The following is a 20,722-nucleotide window of genomic DNA, read 5'->3' on the forward strand; positions in this document are numbered from 1 at the left end:
CTGCCTCCTGGGTTCAGGCAATTCTCCTGCCTCAGCCTCCTGAGTAGCTTGGATTACAGGCATATGCCACCATGCCCAGCTACTTTTTTGTATTTTTAGTAGAGACGGGGTTTCACCATGTTGACCAGGATGGTCTCGATCTCTTGACCTCGTGATCCACCCGCCTCGGCCTCCCAGAGTGCTGGGATTACAGGCTTGAGCCACCGCGCCCGACCTGATGCTAGTTTTTAACTTCTTTTTTTTTTTTTTTTTTTTTTTTTTTGAGACACAGTTTCGCTCTTGTTACCCAGGCTGGAGTGCAATGGCGCGATCTCGGCTCACCGCAACCTCCGCCTCCTGGGTTCAGGCAATTCTCCTGCCTCAGCCTCCTGAGTAGCTGGGATTACAGGCACGCACAACCATGCCCAGCTCATGTTTTGTGTTTTTTAGTAGAGACGGGGTTTCACCATGTTGACCAGGATGGTCTCGATCTCTTGACCTCGTGATCCACCCGCCTCGGCCTCCCAAAGTGCTGGGATTACAGGCGTGAGCCACCGCGCCCGGCCCTAACTTCTTAAATAATATAGTGATACATAGATACCTTTACACTTGATATTTTCTTAGGATATATTTTTAAAAATAGGACTATTAGGGCACACAGGATAACCATTTCTGAAGCTTTTGAAGCATGCTTCCAACTTGTTTTAGAAAGTTTTACCTATTTATATACAGTAGGTCCTCAGAATGGCTATTTCTAGATAGTTAACAATAGCAAGTTAGACTAAAACAACAACCCTACTATTCAAAGTTTATTTATTCTAGACCTCTTCCTTAAAAGATTATTTTCTACTTATAAGAGTAATATAGGCTGAGCGCAGTGGCTCACATCTGTAATCCCAGCACTTTGGGAGGCCAAAGTGGACGGATTACATGAGGTCAGGAGTTCGAGACCAGCTTGACCAACATGGAGAAACCCCATCTCTACTAAAAATACAAAAAATTAGCCAGGCATGGTGGCACATGCCTGTAGTCCCAGCTAATCAGGAGGCTGAAGCAGGAGAATCACTTGAACACAGGATGTGGAGGTTGCAGTGAGCCAAGACTGTGCCACTGCACTCCAGCCTGGCAACAGAGCAAGTCTCCATCTCAATAAATAAATAAATAAATAAAGCCGGGCGCGGTGGCTCAAGCCTGTAATCCCAGCACTTTGGGAGGCCGAGGCGGGTGGATCACGAGGTCAAGAGATCGAGACCATCCTGGTCAACATGGTGAAACCCCGTCTCTACTAAAGATAACAAAAAAAAAAATTGGCAGGGCATGGTGGCACGTGCCTGTAATCCCAGCTACTCAGGAGGCTGAGGCAGGAGAATTGCCTGAACCCAGGAGGCGGAGGTTGCGGTGAGCCAAGATCGCGCCATTGCACTCCAGCCTGGGTAACGAGGGAAACTCCGTCTCAAAATAAATAAATAAATAAATAAATAAATAAATTTCTCCTTGTTGATTTTTGAAATCATTTGATTTTTCTGTAATGAATATGTATAGCTTGTCATGTTTTATGTCTTTCTATATTGAATAAGAGTCAGACTTAAAGCAATTACAGTGGGCATAAAATTTCTAGAATTATTTCATTTGTTATTATGTCATAGAGGGACACAGTGTCTTAAGAATCTTATATTTCTTTGGTTGCCATTCTCAAAACAGTAAAAGACTGCTGTTTCTGGTTTTGGCGTCTATTTTAAATGGGTAAGAATGGGATTTTTTGGCCAGGCATGGTGGCTCGAGCTTGTAATCCCAGCACTTTGGGAGGCCAAGGTGGGTGGATCACCTGAGGTCAAAAGTTCAAGACTCGCCTGGCCAACATGATGAAACCCCATCTCCACTAAAAATATAAAAATTAGCTGAATGTGATGGCACGTGCCTATAGTCCCAGCTACTTGGGAGGCCTCTTAAATATGGTAGGCAGAGGTTACAGTGAGCCGAGATTGTGCCACTACACTCTAGCCTGGGGAACAGAGTGAGACTCTTATCTCCAAAAATAAAATAAACAAATAAAATAGGTTTTTTGACAGCGTTGAAATTATTCCAAGAAATTATTCCATTTATTTTTTTACATTGAAAACACTGCAGTTATGGTAAAATTCTATAATTGTTTTACAGGATTGCAAGTCAAGTAGCTGCTTTAGACCTTGGCTATAAACCTGGGGTGGAAGCAATTCGGAAGAACCCTCCCAAGGTGCTGTTTCTCCTGGGAGCAGATGGAGGTTGTATCACACGACAGGATTTGCCAAAGGATTGTTTCATTATTTATCAAGGTAAGTATCACCTGTGACACCAGAAACAAAAGAGAATAGTACATTGTGTATATTATAACCATTTAGTAATATGTTTAGTGAATTGAATGTTTTCCATTTGAGAATTTTACACTCCCCTTCTCGCATCTGTTTTTTTTTTTTAAACAAACTGTAAGTGTTATTAGTTGCATAGTTGATTCTGCTTTTAAGAATTATTACCTACCGGGCCGGGCGCGGTGGCTCAAGCCTGTAATCCCAGCACTTTGGGAGGCCGAGGCGGGTGGATCACATGAGATTGAGACCATCCTGTCAACATGGTGAAACCCCGTCTCTACTAAAAATACAAAAAATTAGCTGAGCATGGTGGCGCGTGCCTGTAATCCCAGCTACTCAGGAGGCTGAGGCAGGAGAATTGCCTGAACCCAGGAGGCAGAGGTTGTGGTGAGCCGAGATCGCGCCATTGCACTCCAGCCTGGGTAACAAGAGCGAAACTCCGTCTCAAAAAAAAAAAAAAAAAAGAATTATTACCTACCAGGTGTGGTGGCTCACACCTCTAATCCCAACACTTTGGGAGGCCGAGGCCGGCGGATCAAAAGGTCAAGATTTCGAGACCGTCCTGGCTAACATGATGAAACCCTGTCTCTACTAAATATACAAAAATTAGTTGGGCATGGTGGCCTATAGTCTCAGCTACTTGGGAGGCTGAGGCAGGAGAATTGCTTGAACTTGGGAGGTGGAGGTTGAGGGGAGCCAAGATAGCACACTGCACTCTAACCTGGTGACAGAGCGAGACTCCATCTCAGAACAAACAAAAAAATTATTATTACTTGCTGAGCACGGTAGCTCACCACTGTAATCCCAGCCCTTTGGGAGGCCGAGGTAGGTGGATCACCTAAGGTCAGGAGTTTGAGACCAGCCCGACCAACATGGTGAAACCCTGTCTCTACTAAGAATACAAAAATTAGCTAGGCCTGGTGGTGGGCACCTGTACTCCCAGCTACTCAGGAGACTGAGACAGGAGAATTGCTTGAACCCAGGAGGCAGAGGTTATGGCAAGATTATGAGCCAAGATTATGCCATTGCACTCCAGCCTGAGCAACAAGAGTGAAACTTTGAGAAAAAAAAAAAAAGTTAAACCAAAATATATGAGCTAAATCCTGTTCCTTGGGTGCTGTGACTTATGCCATAATGCCAGCACTTTGAGAGGCTGAGGCAGGAGGATTTGTTGAGCCTAGGAGTTCTAGACCAATCTAGGCAACATAAGGAAACCCTTTTTCTACAAAAAAAAATTAAAAATTAGCTAGGCGTGGTGCTGCGTGTCAGTGATCCCAGCTACTTGCTAGACCAAGGTGGGAGGATCACTTGAGCCCAGGAGGTTGAAGCTACAGTGAGCCGTGATCATGCCACTGCACTCTAGCCTGGGTAACTAAGCAATAAAAAATGTTATTTTTTAATAAAATAATAACATAAATAAACTAAAATCCTGTTCCTAGTCCTTTCCAGAGATAATCATTAATGACAATTTTGATATGCGTACTTCATAACATCTTTGTACGCATATACAAATGTGCACAAATTATATTAAACTGTACATATTATTCCACGACTTTTTTTTTTTTGTGAGATGGAGTTTTTGCTTTTGTTGCCCAGGCTGGAGTGCAATGATGCAATCTTACTGCAATCTCCACCTCCCGGGCTCAAGCAGTTCTTCTGCCTCAGCCTCCCAAGTATCTGGGATTACAGGGATGCGCTACTACACCCAGCCTATTTTTTGTATTTTTAGTAGAGACAGGGTTTCTCCATGTTGGTCAGGCTGGGTGTGTAGCTCCTGACCTGAGGTGATCTGCCTGCCTCTACCTCCCTTAAGTGCTGGGATTACAGGCATGAGCCACTGCATCCGGCCTATTCTACGACTTCTTACACTTGATTCAGATGTTTCTGAAGGTCTTCTTTTCTGAATAACTTTTTTTCTTCTACCAATTTTGTTACTAATTGGTGATAGTGTTTCTGAATTTTTCTGTAATTTTTCAGTTATGCCTTTTTTAGTATTACTACTGTCGTATTCCTGTGTTTGCATCTTCCCCCATTTCAGTCTGTTTTACCAAATTTCACAAACTGGTACATCTGAGCAATTCTACATTTTTTTTTTTTTGAGACAGAGTCTTGCTCTGTCGCCAGGCTGGAGCACAGTGGCGCAGTGTCAGCTCACTGCAACCTCTGCTTCCGTGGTTCAAGCAGTTCTTCCACCTCAGCCTCCTGAGTAGCTGGGACTACAGGCATGTGCCAAATGCCTGGCTAATTTTTGTATTTTTAGTAGAGACGGGGTTTCACCATGTTGGCCAGGATGGTCTCGATCCCTTGACCTTGTGATCCACTTGCCTCAGCCTCCCAGGGTGCTGGTGTGAGCCACCACGCCTGGCCAAAAAGACTTTTTTTTTTTTAATTAAAAAAAAATTTTTTTTTGACACAGTGTCTTGCTTTGTTGCCAGGCTGGAGTGCAGTGACACGATTTCGGCTCACTGCAACCTCCACCTCCTGGGTTCAAGCAATCCTCCTGCCTTAGCCTCCCAAGTAGCTGGGACTACAGGCATGCGCCACCACACCCAGCTAATTTTTTGTATTTTTAAGAACAGACAGAGTTTCACCATATTGGCCAGGATGGTCTTGATCTCTTGGCCTCATGATCCACCCACCTCAGCCTTCCAAAGTGCTGGGATTACCAAGCATGAGCCACTGTGCCAGGCTGAAAAAAATTTTTTTGAGACAGAGTCTCACTCTGTCACCCAGGGTGGAGTGATATACACCTGTAATCCACTCTGTCACTTTGCATCACCCAGGAAGATGCAAAGACCCGTGATCTCGGCTCACTGCAGCCTCTTCCTCATGGGTTCAAACGATTCTTAGGCCCCAGCCTCCTGAGTAGCTGGAATTCCGGGCACACACCACCACATTCGTTTATGTTTCTTTTATTTTTAGTAGTGATGAAGTTTTGCCATGTTGACCAGGCTGGTCACAAACTCTTGGTCTCAAGTCTTCCACCTGCCTTGACCTCCCAAACTGCTGGGATTACAGGCGTGAGCCACCGTGCCCAGCCCAAATGCTTTAGCGATAATTTTCTTTGGGAAGGGAGTTGAATTAGGGGTGAGATGGGCTTTAATTTATATTACTTCACTGCTTTATTTTAATTTTAAAAACTTTTGTGACTTTACAAAATGGGATTTAAAATGATATATACTGTCTTTCATGTACAGTAGAAAATTAGTTTTTTGTTTTTTTTGTTGTTGTTGTTTGAGACAGAGTTTCACTCTCGTTACCCAGGCTGGAATGCAATGACACGATCTCGGCTCACTGCAACCTCCGCCTCCTGGGTTCAGGCAGTTCTGCCTCAGCCTCCTGAGTAGCTGGGATTACAGGCACGTGCCACAATGCCCAGCTAATTTTTTGTAGAAAATTGGTTTTTAATTAAAAAAACCATTTTCCATCTTTGTACAGGACATCATGGTGATGTTGGGGCTCCCATAGCTGATGTTATTCTCCCAGGAGCTGCTTACACAGAGAAGTCTGCTACATACGTCAACACTGAGGGTCGAGCTCAGCAGACTAAAGTAGCAGTGACACCTCCTGGCTTGGCAAGAGAAGACTGGAAAATTATAAGAGCACTCTCTGAGGTATAATTTCTGAGGCATTTCTTAGTGATGCTGCTAAAGGGATATTTGACATTTTAGCCTGTTAGAATCATTTTCAGAGTCAAGGAAGATGCCAATTTGAAATGCAGAGATGATTTAAATAATTTCTATAGGAAATATGTATTCAGAAACAGTAATTCAAGGTTACAGTGAACTCTCATTGCACCACTGCACTCCAGTCTGAGGGACAGAGCAAGACCCTGTCTCTTAAAAAATAAAGGAATTGGCCGGGCGCGGTGGCACAAGCCTGTAATCCCAGCACTTTGGGAGGCCGAGGCGGGTGGATCACGAGGTCGAGAGATCGAGACCATCCTGGTCAACATGGTGAAACCCCGTCTCTACTAAAAATACAAAAAAACTAGCTGGGCGTGGTGGCGTATGCCTGTAATCCCAGCTACTCAGGAGGCTGAGGCAGGAGAATTATCTGAGCCCAGGAGGCGGAGGTTGCGGTGAGCCGAGATCGCGCCATTGCACTCCAGCCTGGGTAACAAGAGCGAAACTCCGTCTCAAAAAAAAAAAAAAAAAAAAAAAGGAATTTAGCCAGGCGCGGTGGCTCAAGCCTGTAATCCCAGCACTTTGGGAGGCCAAGGCAGGTGGATCACGAAGTCAAGAGATCAAGACTATCCTGGTCAAACATGGTGAAACCCCGTCTCTACTAAAAATACAAAAAATTAGCTGGGCATGGTGGCGCATGCCTGTAATCCCAGCTACTCAGGAGGCTGAGGCAGGAGAATTGCCTGAACCCAGGAGGCGGAGGTTGCGGTGAGCCGAGATCGCACCATTGCACTCCAGCCTGGGTAACAAGAGCTAAACTCCGTCTCAAAAAAAAAAAAAGGAATTTGCGGGGAATTAGTGGCTCATGCCTATAATCCCTTTGTAAGCATTTTGGGAAGCCGAGGCTGGCAGATCACGATGTCAAGAGAGCAAGACCATCCTGGCCAACACAGTGAAACCCCATCTCTACTAAAAATACAAAAATTAATTGGATGTGGTGATGTACACCTGTAATCCCAGCTACTAGGGAGGCTGAGGCAGGAGAATCGATTGAACCTGGGAGGCAGAGGTTCTAGTGAGCGGAGATCGAGCCACTGTGCTCCAGCCTGGTGACAGAGTGAGACTCTGTCGAATTAATTAATTAATTTGAAATTGGTGCTTTTATTATTTTATTAATTTATTTTTGAGACAGAGTTTCCCTCTGTTGCCCAGGCTGGAGTGCAGTGAAATTATCTAACTTTACTGCAGCCTTCATCTCCCAGGCTCAAGCGGTTCTCATGCCTCAGCCTCCTGAGTAGCTAGGATTACAGGCATGTACCACTAAGCGCAGCTAATGTTTGTATTTTTAGTAGAGATGGGGCTTCACCATGTTGGCCAGGCTGGTCTCCAATTCCTGCCCTCAAGCAATTTTTCCACCTCTTTTTCCCAAAGTGCTGGGATTACAGGTGTGAGCCACTGCACTAGGCCTGAAATTGGTGCTTTTATTGTTGAAAATTGTTGACTTGTCTTTTGCCTCAAAATATGTCTGTTAACTCTTTATTGATGTGAAAGTAAGCATCCTGACTTTTAAAATAATGATACATTGTAAACTTTGTGTATTGTTAGCAGAAACATTTGCATTTAGCATAGTATTGTCTCTTTAATCATTTCATAGAGTCACTAATGTACTGACAGCTGTTTATGAATTAGAATTTTTGATATTTGTGTTCTCTGCTTAACTGTTTCTTCATAAATGTATTTCTGCTAATGGACACCAATAGTTTTTTCAGTAGTGCCGCTTTTTGTTGTTTTGGGGAACCTGCCATGTAGGTTGCAGGAATAACTCTTCCATATGATACTCTGGATCAAGTAAGGAACAGATTGGAAGAAGTCTCCCCTAATCTTGTTCGATATGATGATATTGAAGGGGCTAATTACTTCCAGCAAGCAAATGAGCTCTCAAAGGTAACAGTTCGCCTATGAACAGTTTTCATAATGGTATATCTTCTGGTTTAGTACTAGTTTTCCATGTTATTGTTGATCTCTTCTTTTTTTGTGCAGCTGGTGAATCAGCAGCTTCTTGCCGACCCACTTGTTCCACCTCAGCTAACTATAAAAGACTTTTACATGACAGGTAAGTAATTGTCAACATGAATGTCAAATATGAGAGTTAAGAAGTAATCAGAATACCTCATTTGGTATTATAATTCCAATTCATGATTGGTAGTGTTTGCAATTCTTAATCTTTGATGGTTTTCAAACATTGAAGATAACATTAGCTTATTTTCTGATTACACTCTAATTTTTTTTTTTTTGTTTCTGAAATGTAAGCAAAGTTTGAAAATCCAAACAATTAATAGATTTTAAATATAAAATTGTATTGTTCTAAGGAAAGTCACTGTATGGCAATTTAGGGAGAATATCCCAAGTAATAAATAACTAGGTTTTTCTGAGAATTATTGGTAGAAGAATCAAAACATTTAAATGTGAAACATGTTAAACAGTGCTTCTGATGTAAGTTGTTAGGAATATTTTTAAGAATGCAGACAAACAAACTTCTTTATTGCAGATTCTTAGAACAGTTGAAATAACATCTAGGTTATGAGGTACTTAATAGTTGACAGATTATTTAAACTATCTAAAAGTACATAGGAGTCTATTTTAATTTTTTGATATAGTTTGTAAGATTATTAATAGATAATAAGTTACCTTCGTTGTAAAATAGTACCTATGCTCAAAAGCACAACAAAAAATCACTTCTACAGTATTTATCTAAGAACTTATGAACACAAAGAAGGAAACAACAGACACCGTAGTCTATTTGAGGGTGGGAGGTGCGAGGAGGGAGAAGTGCAGAAAAGACAAGTCTTGGGTACTGGGCTTAATTCCTGGGTGATGAAATATTCTGTACAACACACCCCCAAGACATGAGTTTACCTGTGTAAAAATCCTTCACATGGCCGGGCCCGGTGGCTCAAGCCTGTAATCCCAGCACTTTGGGAGGCCGAGGTGGGTGGATCACGAGGTCGAGAGATCGAGACCATCCTGGTCAACAAGGTGAAACCCCGTCTCTACTAAAAATACAAAAAGTTAGCTGGGCATGGTGGCGTGTGCCTGTAATCCCAGCTACTCAGGAGGCTGAGACAGGAGAATCGCCTGAACCCAGGAGGTGGAGGTTGCGGTGAGCTGAGATCACGCCATTGCACTCCAGCCTGGGTAAGAAGAGCAAAACTCCGTCTCAAAAAAAAAAAAAAAATCTTTCACATGTACCCCTGAACCTAAAATAATTTTTTTTTTCTTTTTTTTTTTTTGAGACGGAGTTTCGGGCCGGGCGCGGTGGCTCAAGCCTGTAATCCCAGCACTTTGGGAGGCCGAGGCGGGTGGATCACGAGGTCGAGAGATCGAGACCATCCTGGTCAACATGGTGAAACCCCGTCTCTACTAAAAATACAAAAAACTAGCTGGGCGTGGTGGTGCGTGCCTGTAATCCCAGCTACTCAGGAGGCTGAGGCAGGAGAATCGCCTGAACCCAGGAGGCGGAGGTTGCGGTGAGCCGAGATCGGGACATTGCACTCCAGCCTGGGTAACAAGAGCGAAACTCCCTCTCAAAAATAAAAATAAAAAAAAAAGAAAGTCACTACATTCCTACTACCAAGCAATAACTGTAATTATTTTTAACATTTTAATCACTCTGCCTCCAGGGACACACATAATATAATATTATTTAAATAATTATATATTATTTATATGTAATTATTACTATTTATATGTGTGTAGCCCTTTTTAATAATTTTTTAATGGCTGCTGCACTGTCTAGCTGTTCTATAGTTACTTGATTATTAATTGAAAGCATTTGGGCCAGGCACGATGGTTCACACCTATGATCCCAGCACTTTGGGAGGCCAAGGTGGGCAGATCACCTGAGGTCAGGAGTTCGAGACCAGCCTGACCAACATGGAGAAATCCCATCTCTACTAAAAATACAAAATTAGCCAGTCAAGGTGGCTCATGCCTGTAATCTCAGCTACTCAGTGGGGTGAGGCAGGAGAATTGCTTGAACCTGGGAAGAGGAGGTTTCGTTGAGTCTAGATTTTGCCATTGCACTCCAGCCTGCGCAACAAGAGTAAGACTCCATCTCAAAAAAAAATAAATAATAAAGCATTTGGCCAGTAAGGGGTTTGTCGTTGGACTCTGTTGGTTACATATAATTATACATGCTTGCTTTGGGCCTTATAATCTCTTTTCCTCCTAAATATGCGCAGCATTAAAGTTTCACTATGTGCTTTTTAAAAAGTTGTATTATGGCCGGGCACGGTAGCTCAAGCCTGTAATCCCAGCACTTTGGGAGGCTGAGGCGGGTGGATCACGAGGTCAAGAGATCGAGACCATCCTGTTCAATATGGTGAAACCCCGTCTCTACTAAAAATACAAAAAATTAGCTGGGCATGGTGGCGTGTGCCTGTAATCCCAGCTACTCAGGAGGCTGAGGCAGGAGAATTGCCTGAACCCAGGAGGCGGAGGTTGCGGTGAGCGGAGATCGAGCCATTGCACTCCAGCCTGGGTAACAAGAGTGAAACTCCGTCTCAAAAAAAAAAGTTGTATTATCAAAATAACATTTTCTTATATCTTTCAGATTCAATTAGCAGAGCCTCACAGACAATGGCCAAATGTGTCAAAGCTGTCACAGAGGGTGCCCAGGCAGTTGAGGAACCATCCATATGCTGAAGCATCTCCAAGGAGCCCAGTTTTGCCACAAACAATTAATGGACAACTATAGTGGAGTGATCCCTTACAGGTTTATTTCTTTGTTTAAAAAAAAAAAGAAAAAACCTGAATCATGTAATATTTAAGATTATGCAATGCCTATTTGAAAATATTATCAACTTTGCAGTTTTAAAAACATGCATTATGTGTAACGTTAAATAATAAAACTTCATGCAGATGCTCTTAAAAGCATTGATAACCTTTGTGACAAATATAAAGAAATTGTTAAAGTATGAGTTGTTTATCTTCGTAAATCATTTAATTCTATAAAATGGATGAAGTGAAAAGAGTTTCAGTTAAAGCCCACTTTTTTCTAGTGCTAGATTTCAGTGCTTTTGTCCAGCTGGGTAAATAGGAAAAGTATATAATCATGCTCAGATATGTATCTGGGATAATTACAATTAATAATTATAATAACAATGGCTAATGATTATTTAGCTTTATTACGTGTGCTAAGCACTCTGGTTTTACATGCATTATCTTTTGTTCTTGCTACAACCATATGAGATGATATTGTTACCTCATTTTACAGATGAAGACTGAAGCCTGGGTATATTAAATAGCTTGCCCAAGGCCACACAGCAAAAGACAAAGACTCAAACATTCTTTTTTTTTTTTTTTTTTTTTTTTTTTGAGACGGAGTTTCGCTCTCCTTACCCAGGCTGGAGTGCAATGGCGCGATCTCGGCTTACCGCAACCTCTGCCTCCTGGGTTCAGGCAATTCTCCTGCCCCAGCCTCCTGAGTAGCTGGGATTACAGGCACACGCCACCATGCCCAGCTAATTTTTTGTATTTTTAGTAGAGACGGGGTTTCACCATGTTGACCAGGATGGTCTCGATCTCTTGACCTCGTGATCCACCCGCCTCGGCCTCCCAAAGTGCTGGGATTACAGGCGTGAGCCACCGCGCCCGGCCTCAAACATTCTTCTTACTCACTTCAAAGCCCATTGTTCTTGACTGCAAAATATCATTTCCTCTCATGAATACATAGGTTGTTACTTCTAAGAATTAGTATTGGCCGGGCGTGGTGGCTCAAGCCTGTAATCCCAGCACTTTGGGAGGCCGAGGCGGGTGGATCACGAGGTCGAGAGATCGAGACCATCCTGGTCAACATGGTGAAACCCTGTCTCTACTAAAAATACAAAAAATTAGCTGGGCATGGTGGCGTGTGCCTGTAATCCCAGCTACTCAGGAGGCTGAGGCAGGAGAATTGCCTGAACCCAGGAGGCAGAGGTTGTGGTGAGCCGAGATCGCGCCATTGCACTCCAGCCTGGGTAACAAGAGCGAAACTCCGTCTCAAAAAAAAAAAGAATTAGTATTGAGTTTAATGGTTAACACATTTTTCTATTCAATCTGCTTTTATAATGTCATGGTGATTTATGTGGCTTTTTTTGTGTATAAGTTTTACATGTATGCACAGTTTTGGAATGAGGGAGGTCTCAAGAGATACAATTTAGATTCGCATTGATGTTCCTTATTCATTATCCTAACACCATCTGTAGTGTTAAATCAACTAAATTATTCCAGTAATAGGAGACAAAACTACCAGCTTTCATAATTTTTTTTTTTTTTTTTTTTTTTGAGATGGAGTTTTGCTCTTGTTACCCAGGCTGGAGTGCAATGGCGTGATCTCGGCTCACCGCAACCTCCGCCCCCTGGGTTCAAGCAATTCTCCTGCCTCAGCCTCCTGAGTAGCTGGGATTACAGGCACGTGCCACCATGCCCAGCTAATTTTTTTGTATTTTTAGTAGAGACAGGGTTTCACCATGTTGACCAGGATGGTCTCGATCTCTTGACCTCGTGATCCACCCACCTCGGCCTCCCAAAGTGCTGGGATTACAGGCTTGAGCCACCGCGCCCAGCCCGCTTTCGTAATTTTTAATTGTCAAAACAGAAAAGAATCAAAATAAGGATCACTGAGAATTTTTTTTAAAAGCAGTAAAAATCTTAGTTAACTTAGACGATAATTAAAGGTAGATAAAGTTTTTTGTTTTGTGTGTGTGTGTGTGTGTGTGTGTGTGTGTGTGTGTGTGTGTGTGTTTTAATCTAAGACCAGGTGTGGTGGCTCACACCTGTAATCCCAGCACTTTGAAAGTCCAAGTTTTGGGAGTGGCTTGAGCCCAGAAGTTGCAGACCAGTCTGGGCAATGTAGTGAAGCCCCATCTGTACAAAAAATTACAAAAATTAGCTGGGTGTGGTGATGCATGCCTATAGGCTGAAGTGGAAGGATCACCTGAGCCCGGGAAATTTGAGGCTGCAGTGAGCCTTGATTGCACCACTGCTTTCCAACCTGGGCAACAGAGCAAGACTTTGTCTCAAAACAAACAAACCAAAAACCATGTTCACAATTTTTTTGTTTTGTTATTATTTTCTGTTTTCACTAAAGACTCAGCCCAAGTATAGGAACCACAGCAGGTGCAGTGGTTCATATCTGTAAGCCCAGCATTTTGGGGGTTCAGGGCAGGAGGATCATTTGAGGCCAGGAGTTTAAGACCAGCCTGGAAACAGCAAGATCCTGCCTCTACAAAAAAAGTTTAAAACTTAAAATTACACAAAATTTGTCACCTGTACCAGCTTTTAGAACTGTTTATTTTATCCTCCTTAGTGGTATATCATGAAGTTGTGTACTTTGCTTAAAATGCCCAGTTGCCGCCGGGCGCGGTGGCTCAAGCCTGTAATCCCAGCACTTTGGGAGGCTGAAGCGGGTGGATCACGAGGTCGAGAGATCGAGACCATCCTGGTCAACATGGTGAAACCCCGTCTCTACTAAAAATACAAAAAATTAGCTGGGCATGGTGGCACGTGCCTGTAATCCCAGTTACTCGGGAGGCTGAGGCAGGAGAATTGCCTGAACCCGGGAGGCGGAGGTTGCGGTGAGCCGAGATCGCGCCATTGCACTCCAGCCTGGGTAACAAGAGCGAAACTCTGTCTCAAAAAAAAAAAAAAAAAATGCCCAGTTGCCTGAAATTGTATAAATTCTTGCCTAAAGTGTTTGAACTTAAAACAAAGTTCCCGTCTCTTACCCCTTAGCACTGTGCTTACCTTGAGGAGACCTAGTCCCAGTTTTTTATTTTACATAATACTCTTAGTGAATATGTGTAGACCTCATATGGTAGGTAAGAGAATACTGCATTCAGATAGAAAAGATGATATATGGCTAAGTTGATCCAGGATCCTTGGGCTACCTGATGGGCAGCTTGTGGTGAACAATCATAATCTCTAAAAAATACTTTGTCTGGGATAAGTAGTGCTCAGTATGTCTCATGGGCACATATTAGTATCATAATGCCAAATAGTAAGGTTATTGTAAGTACAAATCTTGAAGATAATTGCTAGAGAAAAACAGACTGAGTCCTCAGATATAAGAAAAATACATGTAGATGAGAATAACCTGGCTGGTGGAATCATGACATTCTAAGCAATGAAGGAGTCACCAATGAGAAAGTCTACAAAGGCTCAAGGCCAAGTCTCTTTAGGTGAATAAGGTAATTTAGATCTTGGAAGAGGCCGGGCGTGGTGGCTCACGCCTGTAATCCAAGCACTTAGGAGGCCAAGGCGGGTGGATCACTTAAAGTTGGGAGTTCAAGACCAGCCTGACCAACATGGTGAAACCCCGTCTTTTAAAAAAAGAAGGAAAAAAAAAAAGATCTTGGAAGAATAATACGATTTCCTGAGGACCTTCTAAATAAGTGCCATTAAAGCTTTAAATACATTATGACTTATCTTCACTAAATCTCTCCTAATGGCAGGTATTGAGACTCAGGAAATATTAAATAACTTTTTATCTATGGTTACACAACTAGATACTAATGGCAAGAGTGTTTAATTATTAGAAGTACTTTTACTATCTCGGGTTGCCTCAAATAAAAACATTTTGGACAGCAATATAAGGTGAATAGTTGAGCATGATGGCACAAGCCTGTAACACCGGCTACTTGGGAGGCTAAGGAACAAGGATTGCTTGAACCAATGAGTTTGAGTCCAGTACGGGCAACTGTATTCCTGTAGCCTGCTTGTATTCCTCTCCTAAAAGTGCTTTTTCCTTCTGTGCCACATGACTAGCCTGTGAATTTTCCGAACTTATGTGCTGTGCTTCCCTTTTCAATGTAAGTTACAACTTTAAATTATTTATTTGTATCTGATTGTAGGCCGCTAGCATCAGACCACATCTTGAATGCTTTGCTGCTTAGAAATTTCTTCTGCCGGGCCGGACGTGGTGGCTCAAGCCTGTAATCCCAGCACTTTGGGAGGCCGAGGCAGGTATATCACGAGTTCAAGAGATCGAGACCATCCTGGTCAACATGGTGAAACCCCATCTCTACTAAAAATAGAAAAATTAGCTGGGCATGGTGGTGAGTGCCTGTGGTCCTAGCTACTCGGGAGGCTGAGGCAGGAGAATTGCTTGAACCCAGGAGGCAGAGGTTGCGGTGAGCCGAGATCACGCCATTGCACTCTAGCCTGGGTAACAAGAGCGAAACTCTGTCTCAAAAAAAAAAAAAAATTTCTTCTGCTGAATTGTTTGAACCCAGTAGGCAGAGGATGCAGTGAGCTGAGATCCACAATTTTATAATTGTGGAAATGGAGGCCAGAAAGAATAAGAGGCAAGGTAGGGATAGATCTTGGGTTTGGATCAGTTCTTCTGACCCCTGTTTCTGTGACATTACAAAGCCTGAAATTCAATTCCAACATCTATTAAACATTATTTGCAGAGTATCTACTGTGTGTCAAGTACATTATTTACCCAAGACTACAAAACAAATATAATTTAGCTCATATCCTGAAGAAGCTAACAGTATACTAAAAGATATTTAGGCATCAATTATAGTAATGTCATAACATATTCTAATAGAGGTATGTACATAACACAGTGGCCAGGGCTAGTTGTCTTTGTTGCTGCTGTTAAAACAGAATACCACAGACTGGGTGACTGACTGATTTATTTATTGATTGAGGCAGGGTCTCACTGTCATCCAGTCTGGGGTTCAGTGGCATGATCACAGCTCACTGCAGCCTCAGCCTCCCGTGATCAGTCCTCCTGCCTCAGCCTCCTGAACAGCTGGAACTTCAAGTTTGAACCACCATGCCCCACTAATTTTAAGAAGTTGATAGACTACTTGTTTCTCATTCTTCCACAGAATGTAACCTTTTTTTTTTTTTTTTTTTTGATACAAAGTCTTGCTCTCATGGCCCAGGCTGGAGTGCAGTGGCAGGATCTAGGCTCACTGCAACCTCTACCTCCTGGGTTCAAGCATTTCTCCTCCTCAGCCTCCCGAGTAGCTAGGATTACAAGCATGCACCACCATACCCAACTTATTTTTGTTTTTTGTTTTTTTTTAAAACAGGTCTCATTCTATTGCCCAGGCTGGACTGCAGTGGTCTGCTCCCAGCTCAGTGCAACCTCTGCCTCCCACGTTCAAGCGATTCTTGTGCCTCAGCCTCCCAAGTAGCTAGAATTACAGGTGCCCCGCGCCTGGCTAATTTTTGTATTTTTAGTAGAGATGGGTTTCACCATGTTGGCCAGGCTGGTCTCAAACTCCTGACCTCAAGTGATCGGCTTGCCTCAGCCTCCCAAAGTGCTGGGATTATAGGCGTGAGCTACTGCGCTGGCCTCCAGTTTATTTTTGTATTTTTAGTAGAGACTGGGTTTCACCATGTTGGCCAAGCTGTCTCGAACTCCTGACCTCATGCTCTGCCTGCCTCAACCTCCCAAAGTGCTGGGATTACAGGCGTAACCTACCGCACTTGGCCAATTTTTTAAGTTTTTTTATAGAGACGGGTCTCACTGTTGCCCAGGCTGGTCTTGAACCCCTGGGCTCAGGCACTCCTGCCATCTTCACCTCCCAACGTTCTGAAGTTACAGATGTGAGCCTAAAGATACACACCAGGCCCAGACTCGGTAATTCATAAAGAAATTTAGTTAGAATTCTGGAGGCCAGGAAGTCCATGATCAAGGTGCCAGCATCTGGCACGGGTCTTCTTGCTGTCCTCCCATGGCAGAAGATGGAAGAGCAAGAGAGAGCTGACATGCTCCCGCAAGTTCTTTTTATAATGGCATCAATCAAATACGAGGGCAGAGCCCTGTGACCTAATCATTTTCCAAAAGACCCTGCCTCCCAACCCTGTTGCATTGGGATTAAGGTTTCAACACATGAATTTTGGAGACAATACATTCAAAACATGGCATTCCACACCTTGGGCTTCCCAGATTCATGTCCTCACTTGCGAAATAAATTCATTCCATCCCAGTAGCCCCCAAAAAGTCTTAACTATTCCAGCATCAACTTTAAAGTCAAAGTCCAAAGTCTCATCTGAATCAAATATGAGTGAGAGTCAAGGCATGATTCATTGTGAGACAAAGGATGTATATTTGCAATGTTCGTCAGACAAAACAAAAATATTCACATATCCAATAGGGAACTGCTTAAACATTTTTTTGTATGATCATAAAATGAAACATACAGATGTTTCTTGAGCTATATCTCAACATGCTGATATGGAAAGAGCTTCAGGATGTATTAAGGACATAAGTGTACAATAATGTATGTGTATATATATGTGTGTGTGTGTGTGTGTGTATGTATGGAAAGTATCTCAGCAGATACAATAAAAACAATTGTGGGTACTTCTGGATCAACTAACATGGTATGGCATAAGAAAATGAATGTTATACCTTGACCATTTGAACATTTGAAAGAATTTACAATATATTGCTTTATAATTATTTTAAACACCATATTGTTTCAATGAAGAATCTGTAGGAAAACAAAAACTTTAAGTTGATAAAAAGTAAAAGGCCGGGCGCAGTGGCTCACACCTGTAATCCCAGCTCTTTGGGAGCCCGAGGCAGGCGAATCACGAGGTCAGGGGTTCGAGACCAGCCTAGCCAACATGGTGAAACTTTGTCTCTACTAAAAAATACAAAAAATTAGACAGGCATGGTGGCACATGCCTGTAGTCCTAGCTAATCAGGAGGCTGAAGCAGGAGAATCACTTGGACCTGGGAGGCAGAGGTTGCAGTGAGCCAAGATTGCGCCACTGCACTCCAGACTAGGTGACAGAGTGAGACTTATCTCAAAAAAATATATATATACATATATATATTTGGGTCTTGAGAAGCCACATCTTATTCCACTTTTTTTTTTTTTTTTTTTTTTTTTTTTGGTAGGAATTGGTTCTTCTAGTCATCTTTGTGGTTTAATTCAGTAATTACATATGTAAGAATAGCAATTTTCAGAAAATGAAAAACACCCTAAAAAGGGGCAGAAACCTTTCTGCTAAGCAAACCACCAGAGAGATCATAGGTGCTTTTATGCTTCTTTTTATTTATTTATTTTTATTTTTATTTATTTATTTTTTTTGAGACAAGAGTCTCACTCTGTCACCAGGCGCCAGGCTGGAGTGCAGTGGCACAATCTCGGCTCACTGCAACCTCCGCCTCCTGGGTTCAAGCAATTCTTCCGCCTCAGCCTCCCAAGTAGCTGGGACTATAGGCGCACGCCACCACGCCCAGCTAATTTTTGTATTTTTAGTAGAGACGGGGTTTCGCCATGTTGGCCAGGATGGTCTCGATCTCTTGACCTCGTTATCCGCCCGCCTCGACCTCCCAAAGTGCTGGGATTACAGGCTTGAGCCACCGCGCCCGGCCGCTTTTACGCTTCTAATACAGTGACCTGCAACTCTTTATAGCTTTACAGTTCAGGTTACTAAGCAAGGACTGTGCCTACTTAGTATTGTACCCTGGGCAGTATTCAACATGCTTTTAAATGTGACCTTTCTGATATTAAGCCTAATTATTATGCCTCATCCCTACTGTTGAGTAAAGGAAGTCAACTGCTTCCTCCTGGGGTTAATAGTTAATTTTTTCCAGGCATCAAGATACTGGTTAGGGCACCAGGCAAGGAATTTTACTGAATAGGTCCTCTTAATCCAGGAAAAGATCATTCCTCTCTCCTTCTGAGCACTTTCCACCCAGAGTGGGGTTGATGCCCCCTCTGACTCAGCATGGTCACCTACAATAAACGTCTGAGAAATTATTTTCTTTGCTAGAGTCTCTGATGCAATCTAGCTTATTTAGTGACCAAAAAGATTCCAAATATCAATTTCCTATTGGGCCCATAGTTCTTTCCCCTAGTGTCTTTTTTTTCCCCTGAACTACCCCCTCCCAGTGAACTAGTACATCAAAGGTATTGGTCACCATTTTCTTTACCACCCAAGTGAAAAATTCCCTGTCAGTTAGAACTTCTTTACTAAGCAGGTTTGATTAATAAGTTATATTCTGTTTGTTGTTGTTGTTGTTGTTTGAGACATTCTGGTGCGATCTCGGCTCACTGCAACCGCCGCCTCCAGGGTTTTCAAGCAATTCTGCCTCAGCCTCCTGAGTAGCTGGGACTACAGGCGCCCACCACCACGCCCAGCTAATTTTTGTATTTTTAGTAGAGATGGGGTTTCACTGTGTTGGGCAAGCTGGTCTCGAACTCCTGACCTCATGATTCGCCTGCCTCGGCCTCCCAAAGTGCTGGGATTACAAGCATGAGCCACCGCACCTGGCCCAGTTATTTTCTTACATGCAATTATTGTATCATGCCTTCAAACTTTTCTTCTTCTGGCAAGGCAACTATAGTCATTAACCATTCCTATTTGTTCACCATCTTGGTGATTCATGTAAGCTTGGTAGCCACTCACATTCCCATAATCCGATTGGGATTTGCTCTGTTGTCAACTAGTAACCATTTCCTTTTATTTTTATTTATTTATTTTTTTATTTTTTTGAGACGGAGTTTCGCTCTTGTTACCCAGGCTGGAGTGCAATGGCGCGATCTCGGCTCACCGCAACCTCCACCTCCTGGGTTCAAGCAATTCTCCTGCCTCAGCCTCCGGAGTAGCTGGGATTACAGGCACGCGCCACCATGCCCAGCTAATTTTTTGTATTTTTAATAGAGACGGGGTTTCACCATGTTGACCAGGATGGTCTCGATCTCGCGACCTCGTGATCCACCTGCCTCGGCCTCCCAAAGTGCTGGGATTACAGGCTTGAGCCACCGCGCCCAGCCACCATTTCCTTTTATTATACTGTGCAATTTATTGGTTCTTCAGGACACTATCTTCTATTTCTTTAAATTTGTTGATAGGAGACCCTATATATCAAAATCACTTGCAAATGATTAGCAGTTTAGTAGAAATTAGTCATGTGGCTGGGTGCAGTGGCTCATGCCTGTCATCTCAGCATTTTGGGAGGTTGAGGTGGGTGGATCGCCTGAGGTCAGGTGTTTGAGATCAGCCTGGCCAACATAGTGAAATCCCATCTCTACTAAAAATAACAAAAATTAGCTGGCCGGGCCGGGCATAGTGGCTCACGCCTATAATCCCAGCACTTTGGGAGGCCGAGGCAGGTGGATCACGAGATCAGAGATCGAGACCATCCTGGTCGACATGAAGAGATGGGGTTTCATTCCATCTCCAAAAAATACAAAAAATTAGCTGGGCATGGTGGCACGTGCCTGTAGTCCCAGCTACTCGGGAGGCTGAGGCAGGAGAATTGCTTGAACCCGGGAGGTGGAGGTTGCGGTGAGCCGAGATCGCATCATTGCACTCCAGCCTGAGTAACAATACCAAAACTCCGTCTCAAAAAAAAAAAAAAAAATTAGCTGGCCATATTGAGGTGCCTGTAATCCCAGCTACTCAGGAGGCTGAAGCAGGAGAATTGTTTGAACCCAAGAGGCAGAGGTTGCAGTGAGCCAAGATCATGCCACTACACTCCAGCCTGGGCAACAGTGAGATTCCATCTCCAAAAGAGAAAAGAAATTTGTCATGTGTAGCCATACATATTGTGACAAAACTTACTTTCAAATTACAATAAATATAAACATTTTGAATGTACTTTAGACTATTTTACTGGACTACATAAGTCATATTTCTTACATTCTATTTTATTCCAAAACTTTTTATTATCTTGAGTAATATTCCTTCTTGTTAACTATATCTATTTTTTAAATACTTGTACAATTGTGGATGTAAATTGAAATAATTGTT

General features: G+C 42.9%; 1 protein-coding gene across 1 annotated transcript in view; it reads left to right on the top strand.

The window, feature by feature from the left end:
* Positions 1-10,926, top strand: part of NDUFS1 (NADH:ubiquinone oxidoreductase core subunit S1) — a 38,329-nt gene extending 27,403 nt beyond the window's left edge. Inside the window, exons 15-19 of the mRNA XM_039469592.2 lie at positions 2,137-2,291; positions 5,763-5,938; positions 7,760-7,894; positions 7,991-8,063; positions 10,563-10,926. Coding sequence (XP_039325526.1) covers positions 2,137-2,291; positions 5,763-5,938; positions 7,760-7,894; positions 7,991-8,063; positions 10,563-10,654 — 631 coding nt within the window. The 3' untranslated portion in view covers positions 10,655-10,926. The remainder of the gene's footprint in view (positions 1-2,136; positions 2,292-5,762; positions 5,939-7,759; positions 7,895-7,990; positions 8,064-10,562) is intronic.
* The last annotated feature ends 9,796 nt before the right edge of the window (positions 10,927-20,722 follow it).

Source organism: Saimiri boliviensis, chromosome 5, assembly GCF_048565385.1.
Source record: "Saimiri boliviensis isolate mSaiBol1 chromosome 5, mSaiBol1.pri, whole genome shotgun sequence".
Lineage (NCBI taxonomy): Eukaryota > Metazoa > Chordata > Mammalia > Primates > Cebidae > Saimiri > Saimiri boliviensis.